Source organism: Pempheris klunzingeri, chromosome 11, assembly GCF_042242105.1.
Source record: "Pempheris klunzingeri isolate RE-2024b chromosome 11, fPemKlu1.hap1, whole genome shotgun sequence".
In the NCBI taxonomy this organism is placed as follows: domain Eukaryota; kingdom Metazoa; phylum Chordata; class Actinopteri; order Acropomatiformes; family Pempheridae; genus Pempheris; species Pempheris klunzingeri.
In genome coordinates this window covers 22,186,843-22,204,225 of record NC_092022.1, presented here as the reverse complement: position 1 = coordinate 22,204,225, position 17,383 = coordinate 22,186,843, and the positions used below count along the sequence as shown (strand labels likewise).

The window sequence follows — 17,383 nt, the reverse complement described above, 5'->3', positions numbered from 1 at the left end:
GTTGCCAGTTTATTAGGTACACCTAGTTAAGCTAATGCGGTCTAATGCCCTGTAATAAGTTCTACATCATGGATGTTTCAATGTTCAGTTTTTGTTGAAAATATGTTACAGGTGTAGATTCAACTGTACGGTCAATTTGGGGGATGTAGTTTGCGGTGCTGTTGAACTGTACTGTGGTATATTGGCAGTTGCTATTTTATTATTTTGTCCAGCCCATTTATATCAGTGAGTATAGTCTAAATAACAGAAACACCTGTCTCTATGACTGCATTGGTTTTAGTTCGGTTTACCTAATAAACTGGCAGCTGAGCATAGATTTGAGGGAGATGCCAGTGCAGTATACAAAGAGAAATGCACAGATCTGAATGTTTGATGCTTTTCCTCTCATCAGTAACATACATGGGAAAGTTAGTGTATTAAGTAGAAACCTGTCACACAGAAGATAAAATTGATCAAATGTGCCATGGTTAAATTTAAATCGTTTTTTCTTTTAATTTACAAGTGTACGCCATGTCATTACCAATACACTTACTTGAGGAATGTCTTCTTGCAACAATTACAAAGGTCTATATTACTGTAAAATCATGACCTGAATCAGCTGCCACTTGAAAAATAGCTTTATTCGAGTGCAAAATGACTTTAGTCACACACATCCTATTTTTTTCTCCAACACATTCATCAAGTCACACCCACAAGTATCTGCTGCCCAGCAGCCACACATTACTGTGCCCTGCACTTTTCAGTGTATCTACGCATCGAATTTCTTGCCAATCACCAGGGGCAAATCGCATGTTTATCCAAACATGAAATAAAAGAATGAGTACAAAGTGACCAGTTCAACATGGTGATTTAATTTACCACCATTACCATCAACATTGCAAGTGTTCAGTCCATTTACTTTGGGAGTGGAGGGTTTCTTTAAGAAGCATATAAGCGGTTGGCTGAACTTCTCTGCCCAGCTGTTACCAGATGTTTGGCCTTGGTCTCCATCACAGCTGTCTCCGACACGTCCACAACTTCAGGGAGAACCATGGTAGCATGTGACTTCAACACCTGTTTCTTCTCCTTCTTCTTCACCATGATCAGCTCCGCTGGTGCGTCCTCTGCACCCTCCTGCTCCACAAATGGCAGGAGAACTGTTTCCACCAGCCCACCCACCACTCCGAGCACTGCCAGAGTGGAGCCGAGCATGTAGATCCTCAGCATGCTGCGGCTGGGCCTCTGGGTGAGCATCTCCTTTGCAAATGGAATGATCTCGCCAATGGTTTCCATGATGTGTTTTAATCTGTTGAAGCAAGAGGAGAAATAATAAAAGGATGTTTTGTTAGAAAAAAAACTCCAAGAACTGTTGATGTAGCGTAGAAAACAAAGTATAAAGTAGATAAACTTTCTGTTATACACATCAAATGCTGACACAGATACTCACTTTGAAGCAGACCCCAAACTCTGACTTAACTCAGTATTCAGCCCAGTCAGGCATTTGCAGGCAGACAGTCGAGGGTCGATCCTGCAATTTAAACACAAGCAGAGCCTGGTCGACTCCCACAGCGGTGACAACATGCATATTCATGAGGGCACTGAAAGTAGGTTATGAAGATTAGGGCTTGTTTGGGTAAAAGGGCGCGGACCTCCAGGAGAAGAAGTGAAGCAAATATTCCCTGTTGGTCAAACTGTGCATGTGACATCACATGAGGTCGGTGTGTGTCATGCAGCAGAACCTGTACCACAATGTAATGTGTTAATTTGTGTTTGTGTTACGTGGCCTGTCACCGTAAACATTGATCCTCATCAGGAGAGCTCCAACACTGTCCAATCACGGTATGTGAAACTATGGAGAGGCTGTTTTATTGGCTGGGAGGTATTGTTTGACAGCTGTATGGTTAGATATGAAATATACCTTATTGAACATTCAGCGATAAGGTCCGATAGAAGAAATGGTTCAATAGAGTCGCCCCAGTCATGCAGCCCTGAGCTGCTCAGGCTCATGTTCACTGTCTGATCATGGAGCTGACAATGAAGCAGTGAGAGATTGCAGGGGTTAACATTAACATTAACATGTGTGTGTGTGTGTGTGTGTGTGTGTGTGTGTCTTCGTCTGCAATGCTCTGCCCTTTGACCTCGTTCCCTCACCGCAGGAGAGGTTGTTGGTTGTGAAATGTGTTTGATCTTTGTCACAAAGAGACATGTGTCACGGGCTCTTGGTGAGAGTGACAACAGGCCGACGTCACGAGACGTCTGCATGTCGGTTCAACATCAGCACACCAGACGATAGACGCTTGGCACCATCACATACAGTGTTTGTCTGTTGGTTTCCTGAGTACTTTAGTTCAGACTGAAACATATTACAGATCACTGGCTGGATTGTGATTATGTTCAGACATTCGTGGTTCCCAGATGATGCGTCCTGCTGATTTTGACACTTTGTTTTTCGTTAAAATATCTCGACGACCATTAGGATTGCTGTGACATTTGGAGCACACACTCATGTTCCTCTCCGGATGGATTTAATGACTTTTTTTCATCTAGAACCTGCATCTGGCCATAATTTTACTTTGTCCGATAACTAGGTTCATGACCTCAGCATGTTAACATGCTAATGTGAGTGTTTAGCTCAAGTACAGTCTCACAGAGCTGATAGCTGATAGGCTACAGACTCTTAGTCTTGTTGATCCGTGACCAACTGAGCCAGCAAAGCCTTGAAATGAGCAAGGGGACGCAAAGATTCAAAAACACATGAACAATTCTACTTGACTTTACTTTACTTTAGTAACTCAAATAGTTGCAGAAAGCACTTCACACACTTTCAAAACACAGAAATGAAAAATATTGTGCAACGACTCTATTTGTTATTTATTGATCAAGATTTTAACTTTTGCTCAGCAGTGATGAAATGTGGCTAAACCCAAGAACAACCTTTCCCCCATTAGTCAGTTTTTCAGATTACAGATTTTCCACTATCAATATAACTACAGTGTCAATAATGTTCCTCTTTGAACCACTCAGTTTGGATTCTGGGCATTTCTGTTTGCCACTGCTGGGAAAAGGTTGAGACTGTTTGGAGACCTTTGCCCCATATTTCTGGCTTCTTCTGCTTGAATGGACTGTCTGTCTCTACTTTGCCCTTCACCAAGTCAACCATGATGTGGCTGCAGGGGGCGCGGAGGGCTCACGGTGTGTGTAGATGTGAAAAGTCTTTCAACAGCAGCTCAGGGGAGAAAAGGGTAAGTACACACTGGTTTTCTCATGAAATGCTTAAAGAAACAGAGCCGCAAAAATGGCAGGGAATGACACACACACTGTGATTTTGGGTGAAAGCTGACATTTAAAAGCCGAATCAGTGAGTGTGGAATCTGTTGTTTTTACTGTGTTATTTAAAATTAGGCTCTCCCCACTTGGCAAAGGCCAGTGATTCAAGGCCAGGGCTTACAGTAAACCTGCGGCTCTAAAGACATCACTCATGGTAATCCTGGCTGGGCTTGAAGGGCTGATGTGTCATCTAATCCACTGAAGAAGTACAGTCTGGTAACTGGCTTGGAGGTTAATTTAATTAAGGATACCCAGCCAGGTCACACAATCAGGCTTATTTAGTTTTAGTTTCTCTGTTAGATTAGCTAAAATACTTGTAGTATGTAGAAATGTAGTTGCAGCAAATAAAATGTGAGTAAATGATAACAATAAGAATAAAACATTTTGAGTTGTTTTATGACTCAACATAACGGGGCATGAGTTTGGGACTTATTTCCGTTCTGAGGATAAAAATGTATCTTTGCACATTTGCATTAGTGACGGTAACTGTACTGTGCGGACATCTCATTCCATGTTTCATTCTCAAGATGTTCTCCAAACTCAGAATCCCACTCATTTTTCATCTGAAAAACTAAAAGAAAAAAAATATACGGTCTTGTGCCATGGCAACAATAGTTTGTTACTGGTTTATCATTAATTACTTCCATTCTCTTGCCATCATACGTATCAAATATATATTATTCAGTGGTTTTTCCAAGAGGACAGAAAGAGAATCAAGACAAATAAAAGGGCAGCAGAACTAATGCAGATTCTGTACAAGCTTTATTCATGAGCACACAGTGACCCCACCGTATCACACAGACTAGATCAGTGTCGCTGAACGCACCAACACAAAGCTTCACATGGCCGGAGAGACAAAAAAAAACAGAAAAACATCTTACAGTAAGTGGAGAGACGTTAATTACAGTGAATACAAGTTTTACATTGTAGCAGGTCGATGGCATGTGAGAGCTATGAGTTGGCAAGTTCTGGATATACTTGTGGCATTTACAGTCAGTTTGAACATGTGTTTTTGTTTTTTCTTAACTCTTCTGTATAGCTCTCTCTGTTTTTTTTAAACCTTTTTGTTGTATTTTTTTTTTTTTTTTAAAGGAACCAAATACTTAAAAAACAGAAAAAAAACAATTAATATAAGGAACATAACAAAAATAAAAGACAACTTTACGAAAATAGATTATACCGCTGAGGCTTATTCAAAGTAGCAAGCATGCAGTTTGTCCATATATTCTATTGTGCTTGGAGGCTGGCTAAATGATACTTTATACATGATGAACTACAATGACATGTCTTATTATATTGTGAGTATTTTCATAAGCAGCATGTAAACTAAGCTGGACACTAAGTGCTCTGATGAATTCAACTCTCCCTGATCAAACACATATATATAACATATAGTCATATAAAGCTGTCAGGGTCAGGGGCTGCTTCACCATTGATGAGCTGGACATTCAAGTGGAGCCCAGCAGCAGGTGAGCGCATCAGACCCCCTGCCAGGGGGAGACAATCCCTTAAATACTGTCCCAACTGTCCTATTTAATGAAATCTACCCTGTCCATCAGAGTTAAAGTGAGTCTTGTGCGTCTGAATGTGTGTGTGTGTCTGTGTACATTTGTGTGATCGTTTCAAGAATCTCCATAGGCACTCTTTCCAAATTAAAATGTCCCACTGACTGCTTGGACCTCGCAGACCATTTGGATCCATCAGAGGATCAGGCACCTCTCTTTCTCAGTACCGGGGGACCTGCTGACACCAAACAGCTGCATGCTGAGTCAGCACAGCAACACTGAACCTGCAGAGGGCAGAAACACACTCGGAGTGAGACACACACATTTGCCTGTAATGAGCTGAAAATTACACAAAAACTATGGAGCAAACGTAAATTGACATACAGTATATTGCTAAACAGCGTGTAACTAAAGGCCATACATCTACAAATATGATATAGTGTCTTATAAACCTTTTAAAACATGTTACATGTTAATGTATCAAATGTGGATTTTCTTAACAATGCATCCTTTTCATTTGTGGAATTGAAAGCACCCTTGTTTACTATAATGTATTGTGTAAAGAGTAACTTGCAGCTACCGAGTAAAATGCTTTATTCCCATGTAAACTTCATGCAGCTTTCACATGACTGAGCACACTCCAGTCTGCAAGGGCTTGCCATCACAGGTTTTCCCATATCTGAAAGAGAAAAGAGCAAAGCTTCGTCATGTGTCGGTCCTGCCGCGAAATTCAGAATTCACAACATCAAACTGAGTTTAATACAAACCCGTTGAGGTTGGCGGGCTGTGAGTGGTAGGCTTTCTTGCTTTGCTCAGCCATAGTGGGCGCATGATGTGCGCTGCCCTGACTCTGACTGGCCTTCAGTGGGTGGCAGTGGCTCTTCAGGTCAACGTGGCTCGTGGGCAGGGCCATGTGTGCCCCTTGCACCTTCCCGTTGACCTCCGCCACCTTGGGTTCAAGTTTGTCTGGCTCGAGCCGTTTGCAGTTTTTTACCGGGGCGCACAGGTCGACCACCTTGATGTCTGGGATGCTGGACTGCCTCAGGAGCAGCTCTGAGTGGGCCTGCTGCAGCTTCCTCAGGTGGTTGATGGCTACAGCAGCGTTGAAGGCTTGCTGTGAAGTCAACAGAGAAATGAGGCTCAAAGAGAGATCTGAAAGCCGCACACATATCTCACCTCTAACTGCTTCTGCTACACCAAATCTGAGCGTACGGTATTGTCCAGACAACAGATTTATGTTTTAGAGTAATTCTTATTGCTGCACAATCAAGTGCACTTTTGTTCCGCTGACCAAATAAGTCCTACATCAGCCATCAGTAGCATTGATTACGGAACACTATCTTATTAAACTGTCCTTAATCAGGAAGGATTTAGGTAGGTACCTGATTAATCTACTATAAACTGCAGGTCCTTAATGAGCTTATCCCAGAGAAGCTAAGAAATCAATGACGACTCACCTTCCATTTGGACTTGGCGAAGTTCTTTTGGATCTGAACGCTGACGGAATAGTAGATGTCCTGGCTCCGGGCCGTCTTTCCTATAATCCTGGAAAAAAGACGACGGAACAGAAGACTTAACTTCATGTCAAGGTGGATACGCTAATCCTGAACCCATCTGTGTGACCTAACGCTGCCTCCTGACAGCACACCTGGTTCTTTCTAGTGTCACTAGAATTTTCTCCCATGACGCAACGCCGATGAGTGACACTCACCAGGGATGCCTGAGGGCTTGGTCGGTGGAGTAGCGCATGTCTGGATTCTTCTGCATCATGTTACGGATGAAATCTTTAGCTGCGGATCGAAAGGTGACACAGCACATTAGGGCTGGAGCTGTGGAGGGATGCGTGGAGGGATACAGCAGCTGCAGCTAGATGTCTGCGCTAATGCTTAGTGTACTTACCAGATTCAGAAATGGCATCCCAGAAGGGCGAGTCAAACTCATACTGCGCCTTCATGATCTTGGAGAACAGTCTTGTCTCACTTTCTTCATAAAAAGGCGGATACCCACAAAGTCTGCAACACAAACATTAATCATTATTGGAAAAAAAAAGAAGCACAAACAAAAATGTTCCAAAATACAAATAAGGTGCATGTTTATGTACTCATGTGCTTTGGCTGATTCTGTATTTAGGTAACTGTGTCATGCTAAACACATAATGAGCAGCTTTTCATCTGAAAATCCTGCCACTTAAAATAAAATCAGCTAATCATTGGTTTAAATGTCTCTTTCCTCTTTATATTTCAGACTACTGACACAAGCACACATTCACTATGGCTTCATACTCACAAGATGTAGGTGATAACTCCAATAGACCAGCAGTCCACTGCCTTGCTGTAGGGCTTCTGTGCCAAAACTTCCGGAGCTGAAAGTGAGGAGAAAGTGTCAAAGCCATGCCTGTGATGACTGAAATTAGGCCTGAATGTAGACAGACACCGGTATAAATATTACATAACGTGTGCACTGGCTTCGTAGCGCGCCCCTGGGTGTCTTATATTTCTCTGACCCATTTCAGCAAGAGTCCATCCATCATTCATTAGACAGACACGGTTACTTACCCACATATCCTGGAGTGCCACAGGCTGTTGACATGATGTCATTTTCAATCATCTTGGAGAGGCCAAAATCACTGATCATGACCTTGGACTTCTCATCCTGGCTGTAGTACAGGATGTTCTCCGGCTGCACACGGACAAACAGACAGAAGAGCTGTTCACACTCTGATGCACTCTACGGGAAAACCCTCGCAAAGTGTTTCGGAACAACTTCTTAAATATTTTATTTATTCTATTCTAGTATCACTGCTGTAGATGGAGCTTATGGGCTTATTAATGAGATTTGCACTTAGACATTTTAGGAAATATGCTTTGTTCTTTATATCCTGCTGTAATGTCTGTATGGTAAATATGAAGCCAGCAGACTGTTAGCTTAGTTTAGCATAAAGGATGGAAGCAGGGAAGCTGTTAGCCTCGCTGAACTGTTGTATTTAGAGTATTAGAAAGTCATTTCATTAAGTGTTTTAATAGCCCTGTGCTCCACAGAAAATAAATTGCTGTAGATGATTGATGGATTGTTTGTAATAGTTGGTTTGTAGGTAGTCAAACTACTATATATATCTGTAGGTAATTTAAACTGCATTTAAAATGCATTAACTTTTTATATATCTAGTATATTACTTAAACATTACCATATCAGATAAATAAAAAGAAATCAAAAGTGATGCCATGGAGAAAAATACATCATGATGTTATTATCTGAGTCACACCTTGAGGTCACGATGCACGATGCCGTTTTGGTGCAGATAGCTAACGGCCTGCAGCACCTGCTGGATCACGCTGCTGGCATCCTTCTCTGAGTACACCCCCCGGTCCAGGATGCGGTCAAACAGCTCACCGCCTGAAACACTGGTTAGATGGTACCACTACCATTACATTTTGAACTTGCAAAGCTACCTTGCTCATTTAAATAGCAATAACTGAAAAATGAAAAACTCACAGCTCCATGACAAGGTAGTAGTGGGTTCGACTTTCATAGAAATCCTCCATCCCCACAACATTCTCATGCTTGATTCTGTTGAGATAACGACATGCTTTCAGCTGAATTCACATCTTTCCAACATCAGCAGCAGCAAAAGAGAAAGCTGATCAGCGTGATTCCTTCCCACAGTGACTACTGAGAGAATATGAAATCAAAGCTGCGAGCTCAAAGAAATTCACCTTCTCAAAACAGCAATCTCATTCTCCAGATTGAGGTCCCTTTTCTGTTTCTTCTTCACACACTTCATGGCAAACATCTTCCCCGTCTTCTTCTCCTTCACCATATAGACCTCTGAGAAGGCCCCCCTGTTAATTAAACACAAAAATGTCACGAAAATTTGTATTAATATTAAAATTAGTTATGGATGATATAGTCACTGGTTGCTTTGAAACATCAGAGAGAGAGACAGCAGGTCTCCCCCCACTAAGAGGAAATGAGTCTTCCCTCTTATTCTCAGGTTTTGCTTGCATCCATTTCTCTTACTTGTTCGTTTGTCAAATGTGATGGTTTCCAACAAAGATAATTTATTCGCAGGGCTTCATGATCTTTTTTTTAACACTTTACACTGAAAGGTACAAGACATTGTGAGATGCTGTAACCTTTGGACCGACCCTACTGATATTTAATCCACTCTTACGATTACAGTGAATTTCTATTTGAAAATTGCCCCGATAACTTCAAAATGTCTCCTGTTTTGTAATTACTATGGGTTTATTAGTTTCCTTCCTTCAGTGATGGAAACGGCCTCAATTTCATGGTGAGCATCAGAATTCAAGTGAACACATGACAGAAATACCAATATCAAGGAAATAAATTAAGATCTACTAAAGATCTCTGGGGGCTTAACTATTCACATGTCAGAGGCTTATCACTCCGCAGTGCGTCCATGCTATCTTCAGCGCTGTCTGGGAATAGTTGTACCACCAGGTGGATTAGGCCCTTTATCCCTGACGTAATGCAAACGGCGGCAGGCAGCAACTGAACATGTGCGGCGGGATCTTTGGGAACAATAAGCTCCTGCGTACGATACAGACCAGGTCACAGACAGGCGTCAAGGTCTGTGGGCAGACATGGGATGCCACAGATCTGCCGTCTGGAAGGTGGTGACCCTGACCCTGAGGGATGAAGGAATGTACTCGTACTAATGAAGGTCGACACAAATGTCTGCTGGAGGATCTGAGTACCTCTAATACTATTTAATTCAAAGCTCTTTTTGGTTTTATTTACCATTTTGTCATCATGTTTTCTGATAAGTATATTGCGGCAAACGCCTGTCACACACGCACACATTCAGACTCTGGGAGCCAGACAGGAACAAACTGCCCCCACAGCATCATCACAGCACTTCACATCCCAAATGATTTCTCCTTGCTTACCAGAGCTCATTTTCTTCCTAATGCCTCCTTGAGGCTTTCTGTGACTCTCAAGAGAAATCAAGACAGCAGTCTTTTTTTTTTTTTTTTAACAAAAAGACAAAGGGCAATCAGAAATCAGCGACGCACTAACTTGAGTGTTACATTTGCAGGCTTAACATTGAAAAATATTGACTAGAATAAGATTACTCTCTTTTTGAGACACTGTGGGAGTTAAATTTCCCCTCAAGAGTCTGCGCCCTGATTGCTAAGAAACCATTAGGATGTTGTCTGCACTATGTGTGATTAGGACCGCTGGGGAAGGTTGTATTTAGTGTTCTATGCAATGTCCTGTCCCCGCTGGGCTCCCCTCCTTTTACCGTGATGGAAGATATGAGAACCAAAGCATGTTTTTGAGAGTGGGCAAAACAGCTCAGAGGGTTCTCTCTGTTGACATCTTCAACAGAGGTAAAAGTGGGCCAGCAAAAATCCCCGCATGGCTCAGGCGGTGACATCCTTTGAAGTGCTTTTGTGTCTGCCTTTTGGTTCCTCGTCTTTAATTTTTGTATGGTACTCTGCACTGAATTTTGTGTTAATTCCTTACGAGGTGTTACGGCGACAAACTCATCACCACAACTACCTCTACACGTCTTTTTTTCAATAAAACCCTCAGAAGTGTTTGGGTAAATAAAGATAAGTGCTGTGAAGTAACGAACCCCCATATTAGACTATGTACTGTCCTCAGGAGGGCCTCTCACCGCTCATGTGTTCAGCTGAAACCTCTCATCAGCCTGCCCGGCCCTCAGATCCACTCTGTTTTCCAGCAACACTCTGACGTGACTGGCAGAACTCACATGCTCGCGCCTTTATTTACTGCAGGCCCACCACCTGCTGCTTTCCAGACGCTTCAAGAACAGCTCGAGAAGGCTGGAAGAGCTGCTGTCTGTCTGTGCTGCCCTCACCAAGAGTGAGAGTGAATGCACAGCACACGGTAACATTTGCAAACCATTATCTTCATGATTATAGTTTAAAATGCCTGCAGGTGAACTTTGAGATCAATTTATAAATACATTTCACCAGTCTTCTTGTATTTAGGGCTGAAACTAACTAATGCTTCCATCAGCTAGTTTTCTTGGCCTTTAAAATGTCAGAAAACAGTGAAGAAATGCCAATCACTATCTCAAAGTCAAAGGTTGTGTTTTGTGCAATCAAGACATTCCCTTCATCCTCACATCAGACAAAGAGAAGCAGAGAATCCTCACTACTGAGAGGCTGAAACAGAGAATATCTGGCATTTTTGCATAAAAAATGACCTATTTTCCTATCAATCAACTAATCGATCGACTGTCGCAGCTGCACTTTCTTATCAAATATATGTTTTCTTTCTTTTTTTTGTGTGAGCAGACCATCACAGTTCAATGAGACTTCACAGAACAATGATTTAAAACGAAACAAAACGCTGCTCCTGCGTGCTTTTTTGTGAATGAATTGCTAAGCTGACTTCACAGCTGAGCCACACGAACCCTCCAACCTCTTGTTGTCTAACATTTCAGGAAAGTAGGCCTCCCCATGTCAATCCAATCACACCAGTAATCTGCCCTCCACCTCAAACAGCACGATGGAGCTCTGTAATCACGCCATGCTCAAAAGTTTTACTGGAGCTAACAAACCAAAAGCTACTCAGCTCAATAGATATTGGGATTTCTAGAATGGTAATAAATGCAAGTGTCTTAGATTAAGTAAAATGTACTTACGATCCCAACTCCTCCATGATGTCAAAAACCTCCCGGATGTCATCAGTGTTCTTCTTCCACACATAGTCAGGCTCTTGGCGACCCATGTTTGCAGGCGCTTCGACAGGGATTTCTTTCAGAAGTGAGGAGAGAGAAAAAGGCGTAAGAATGGAAGTCAACACACAAGTGTGTGTAACTTCTGCAGTAATCCCGGTTTAATGTCCAGACTCCCTCATCATCATAATCATAAACACAAAGTCCTTTGGGATTATTAGTGGTGACAAAGCTGGTGGTTGGTGTGTCTGCCGCGCTGCTCAGACTGTCTGCAGGAGGATGAGCATGGGACAGACATGAGTCTCAGTCTGGCAGACAAAAGGTTCAAGCACTAATCCGTGCTGTAACTAGCACACAGGAAAGTGCAGGGCAGTGCCAGGTCTGGGCCACACTGTATCAGGGCCAGCGGAGGATACACAAAGAAAATCACAAAGAAAACCACAAAGAAAATCATCATGATCATCCTGCAGATGTTACATGTCCACTGCTCAAAATGCTTGAGTTTGCTAAAATAACAAATAATCTGCAAGGATTAGAAAGTCACAAAGAATGATTTACTGGAAAAGATTAGGAACACTGTAAATGAGCGGGGACCCACTTTGGTTTCCTGCCCTCTTTTCGCTTACATAAGGGATTAGCAGCTCTTGATCTGAAGACCTGACCCTGACACAGGAGCAAATACCTGAGAAGAGCCTGAACAGATAACTTTCAAATGACTAAACTCCTGCGGTGTATGCGATAAAAAAAAATCTGATCCACGTGATGATCTTCAAATGTTGCAGCACAACACATTTTAGAACATTTTCTGATGCATCTCCCCAATTACACCCAGAGCACCCCCCCACAGCCCCCCACAGCCCCCCGCTGTCCACGCTGCTGTGTGCTTCTGCCACCGCTGCAGTGTGTAGTTATTTAGCAGCGTGTGCACACGCACATGCAGGTGCACACAGTCATGCAGAGACCCACTGAACGCAGAAGGAGAAAATGCCCACAACCACAAACAGCGATGCAACTCTAATCTGCACAGACAAAACCTGCAGCGGTGACCCACATTCTGTTTCAATCTCCGATCCTTATTCTGCAGGATCAGAGCAGAGACGCTAAAGCTGAGAAACGGTGACAGGATGCAAAGAGACAAGCTGAGAGAGACCGACGGTGGACGGACCTCTACTCGGTGCAGCGAGAGCAGGCTGGATGCGGCATCCGCGGTGGGGAGATCACTCTGCGGCAAAGAAGCGACCAGATAAGACGTCCAGATCTCAAACACCAACAAGTTTGGACTCGTTAGATGACCCTCGATGCTGAATGTGAACGCAGCGAAACGCAGATGTACCCAGATTACGCACAGAATACAAATTAGGCAACACCGACCCTCCTGCCTGATTATGGGCTGGAAAAAACAAACAAACAAAAAACACCCCTGCAGCTCTACAGATGAAGCAGCTGTGGTTCTTGGTCACATTCTAGTAAGTGACTTGTTAAAAGAAGAAGAAGAGGATCGTACTCACCTTGAGACTCTGCGCTGGAGGAGCTCTGCTCAGACTCTCCTGTCAGAAGCTCGCCAAGGTCTGGACAGATTACTTTGTCTGGGACCTTACAAATACCTGTTGTCAAGTCAGAGATTACATCCATGGGTAGAGCCGAGGGGAGGGGCTGACTGAGTCACAGGTGCTCATGGAGACTGAAGGCACTGACTCCAGATCAGGCTGCTGCTGCTGCTGCTGCTGCATCATCCATCTTTTCACACAGCTGCAGGTTTTTGGAGAAAACGGCGCGTCTTGCGCGGAAATGAGCAGCTTTTTTACAAAACTGCGAGATTCAATCAAAACTGCTCACAGCACGTGCACGCACACGCACAAGCACGCGCACAGTAGTTGGGCAGACAGATGCAGATTACCATTTATTTATGTATGATGAGTGGAGATTTATGGGGCTCAGAAGAACCTCAGTGAACACTGCTGTGACTACCTTCATCTACCGTGGCACCATTCAGAGAGGTTCACTGCAGCTAATGGCCTAATTTATCTATTCTATTCTATTATCTATTTATCTTTCTACAGCGCCTATAAGAAGTGTTCTTGTCATGTTTTATTGCCTCACAATACTGAATCAAAGTAGATTATATGTGGCTTTTTTTTCATTGATCAACCGAATAAAACATTTAAAGTCCAAGAGAAAACAAATCTCAACAAAATGACCTAAATTTATTATTATTATAACATACAAACTACTACTGTAGGTGTTTCTCCCCTCCAGGTCAGTATTTAGTAGATGCTCCTGCAGCAGTGATTCAAACGGTGTCCAAAAAGGCCTTTAATCCAAAACTCAAAACCTCCAGTTTTTGATATCTCTATAGGCTCTGTAATAATAAATGAACCAATCATTTATAGACCAATTAATAATAGGGTTGAGAAAATCCCTTTTATTAGTTTATTCTGCATTCTAGTTGTTTATGGACAGTCATTTCACCAGCAGCATATAAAACTAAAAGCACTCTGTGTTTCAAACATTGCACCATAGAAAACATGAAATAAAATACTTTGTGGCCAGTGGTCACATGAGTGGTTATGTTTCAGCCGTGGTTTTAGCTGTGAGAGAAGGTAGAGCATCGTCTGACACGTAGTGCTGGGTGTTGTGTTCCCATAGTTTGCAGCTGACCGGCCCACAGTGGACCTGTGCTGTGTGTAACACCTGCTTCTTGGCGATGCTCCTGTTTGCCTGGTAGAAATAACAGTTACATGCAGAAGGTAGACTGATGAGTTAATTTTCTTAGTATGTCTCAGTATGACATAGATCAATAGGAAATACAGGAAACTGCTGTTAATGACAGCTTGAGTCGTCTTGGCCGTTACAAACAGCACATATGTGTTGAGATGCCTCGTGAAAATTACCTTCCAAAATAAATTACATTTGCCAAAACCTAACGCTGGACTGGTGTGGACGGTGGGTAGGAGGAGAGTTGGACTCAATGTAGGAACAACTGACTGATGACTAGTCAAATACACTGTGAATGAAGCTCCTCTGGATATGTGGCATCCAGAGGTTTGACTGTAAGGAGTATCTGGAGTAACATTTATCAACATGTTGTAGTTTTCCTTCCAACAGCTTCTGACTTGTAGGCTTTTCATCCAATAATTTGAGTGTTCTTTTGTATAAAGTGTGCATTATGTAGTTTCCTGCTTGGGACCAAGTGCTGATGGACATGTTTCTTCCTGACTGATGAACACAGACATGCAGTCTTTCTAATATGTGAAGTCAGACAGGACTGACTGATGGTGTTTAGCTTCTATTTGGTAATAATGGGGTTATAAATGCTGTTGTGATGCATTCAGGACTTCTTTTCTTTCAATTTTACTTCTATAACATTTTTTTTACTTACACCAATAAATCATCAAGTCTACGTGTAGATGTTTATGAATCAATAATAAAGCGTCTTCATAGGAATTATTCAAATCTACAGGGTGGCTCTTTTGATCTGAGCTAAACCGTTTACCTGGTGCTAAGGAGCTAACCAAAAAGACAAAGCAACTGTCATGCTGGAGGAGGATAAACACCTTCTGGAGAGGTTTTTCATAACCTGGCAACCCAAAAGATGTTCCTATAAATGGCTCATTAATGATAAATGAAATATTGGAAAATGATTTATTAAGAAAGTTATCCGTTACATCTTGTAAAGTCGTTGAAATCATCACGCCTTATTAGAAAGTGATGCACAGACTGTGATGTTTGCAGACTCATAAGTACGTTGCAGTACACACAATGGTGTGCAGAGGCAACCTTTAGCAGGCTTATCTATTAATCCACATCAGGTGCTCATTTCATCCGCCGCACATGCAGCCGCACTGCATGCAGTGACTAAAGACAGGTCACGCTGATAACACTGTTGGTCAAGGGCAAGGCCACAAAACAAGCCCGCGTGTACCAGCGCTAACAGACAAATATTTCTAATCAACAGAACAGAGCTCTTTAAGAGAGATAAAAATGTGGTATGATGATTGTATCTGCCATCAGAGGCTGCAGTGTTGAGCTTCAAAACACAGCCTACCTGAGTTTTAGGCATGTGCCAAAAATAGACAGACACAGTATCAACAGCTGGACTGCCTCATCATGTTGTCATGGATACTGGTTCAAAAGGCTGTCATGGTCATCCTCCTTTTCAGGTGTTTTTTTTTGTTATTGTTGTTGTTTCAGAACAAGAATGAGTGGAAGTGTTGTCCGGTCAGAGGAGAAGGCAGCAGGGCTGCAGGAAACAGGAGCTTCTGTAATGAGAGTGTCAGCTTTGATGATGGATGTTAAACTGCACTGAAGCAGCACAGTCACCAGGTCACATCATTACAGGCTGCAATTAGAGAGCTGCACTGAAGGACGGCAACAAAGACCAGGAAATAGCTGCAGGATCTGTACTATTATGTAAATAATTCCAAAATATTACATACAAATATGTACAGTTCTATACTGTTACACCTCTGTGATTAAATACATTTTCAATTATATACATTTAGTCAGTAATATAATTAACACAAGGCTCCAAATTGTCCTCTAAATCCTGTCCTGCTTTTTTTTTTATTTTATTTTTGTTTATGGGTGAAATAAAGAAACTTGTACATGACATACAGTGATAGACCAAATTAATTAGGGCACAAACGGGCAATGTGTGTGTGTTTGTGTTTGGACAACTGACATACGACATCCTCTGGCTTTTAAACACTGTACAGCTGCCTCCATCCTGCTCTATAACAGAGGCAGTCACGTTATCAGAGGAGGGAAGTGACTCAATAACATTTACTCCACCACAATATTGAGGTACTTGTACTTTAGTTCAGTATTTCCATTGTCTGCTTTGTACTTCTACTTCACTAATTTTAGACTAAACATTTTACTGACTGACTTTATCTGTCAGTTCCTGGATTTTAAACAGCAATGATGAACATCCAAAAAAATAGAATGAGCTGCTATAACATGCTGCAAGATGGATAGAAAATATAGTTTTTCAGTAACTGAAAAGTCAGCAAAGCCTCATTTTCTTGTGTGGAGTACAGAAAGAAAATAAGGTTGTTAGGACTCAAATATTGACATGAAACTGCTAGATAGTATATAAAGTAATAAAAATGAGCTCAACCAAGTAAAATGCTTCTTACTCATGAACGCATTAAAAATGAGAATAATCCCATAATATATTAAAAGGGGTAATTGTGCAGAATGGGTACTTTTGCCTTTGCTTTGATTGTGTCTTACAGTGCAGAGCTCTACTTCTTCTACCACTGGACATTACACAACAGTGTCGTATCTTCCGAGGCTGCTGGAGCGCTGACAGGAGGCCTGACCTTACATCACCAACGAGCTTACAGGGGAAACAATCGGGATCACCTGGAACTTTTCAAACCCTGCCGGTGGGATTATCCCCGACTCCACCTTCAATTATGGTGTTAAAGTGATGTAAAACAAAGCCGCTAATTCTCCTGAGAGGAAAAACAAAGCACTTAGCGGCGCCTCAGGCTCCTGAGATCCATTGCGACTAAATGAAGGTGAATGGGTTTATACTAAAGGGATCAGGTAAATTTACAAAGCCTTATATAACCTGATCTGAAACCGAAAAGTGCTCAGAGCTCAAGAGAGGCCACAAAGAGGAAGAGTCACGGAAGACATTTGCACAACTACAACTACACATCTATACACCCCCAATAAATGATCCAGCAAAGAAAATTTAAAAGGAAAAGGATTTAAATCTGCTGAAGAAGTGATTTTTTTTTTTATGAAGGTATGAAATGTTACATAAGTTAATTTGATTGGTGCCAAAACCGTTCACTGCTCACATAAAATGAGATTAAATTGAAGCTGGTGCTTGCATTAGAGCAGCGGACCATGTGTGACACCTGCACAGAAAGTCATTAATCCCTGG

The 17,383-nt window shown here is 42.1% G+C and overlaps 2 protein-coding genes across 2 annotated transcripts; both read right to left on the bottom strand.

Annotated features, from left to right (window-relative positions):
• Positions 1 to 918: 918 nt before the first annotated feature.
• On the bottom strand, positions 919 to 1,272 carry g0s2 (G0/G1 switch 2). Its single transcript, XM_070838975.1, has one exon. It carries the CDS (start codon positions 1,270 to 1,272, stop codon positions 919 to 921), a length of 354 nt encoding a protein of 117 aa, XP_070695076.1.
• Positions 1,273 to 5,432: 4,160 nt separating this feature from the next.
• Positions 5,433 to 13,131, bottom strand: camk1gb (calcium/calmodulin-dependent protein kinase IGb). The gene is made up of 12 exons (XM_070839692.1): positions 12,993 to 13,131; positions 11,452 to 11,563; positions 8,525 to 8,650; positions 8,304 to 8,378; positions 8,074 to 8,212; positions 7,367 to 7,490; positions 7,098 to 7,173; positions 6,711 to 6,823; positions 6,523 to 6,601; positions 6,269 to 6,356; positions 5,579 to 5,925; positions 5,433 to 5,490 (listed from the first exon to the last, which is right to left on the bottom strand). Exons 1-12 carry the CDS (start codon positions 13,114 to 13,116, stop codon positions 5,433 to 5,435), a joined length of 1,461 nt encoding a protein of 486 aa, XP_070695793.1. The 5' UTR covers positions 13,117 to 13,131.
• Between the last annotated feature and the right edge of the window lie 4,252 nt (positions 13,132 to 17,383).

Excerpts from the sequence above, each read along its gene's own strand:
- g0s2 (XM_070838975.1), bottom strand. The coding sequence starts at position 1,272 with ATGGAAACCATTGGCGAGATCATTCCATTTGCAAAGGAGATGCTCACC.
- camk1gb (XM_070839692.1), bottom strand. The coding sequence starts at position 13,116 with ATGGATGTAATCTCTGACTTGACAACAGGTATTTGTAAGGTCCCAGAC. Across the intron at positions 6,602-6,710 it reads GGATGCCATTTCTGAATCTG|CTAAAGATTTCATCCGTAAC; the intron begins GTAAGTACACTA and ends TTCGATCCGCAG. Across the intron at positions 5,491-5,578 it reads CAGCCCGCCAACCTCAACGG|ATATGGGAAAACCTGTGATG; the intron begins GTTTGTATTAAA and ends TTTCTCTTTCAG.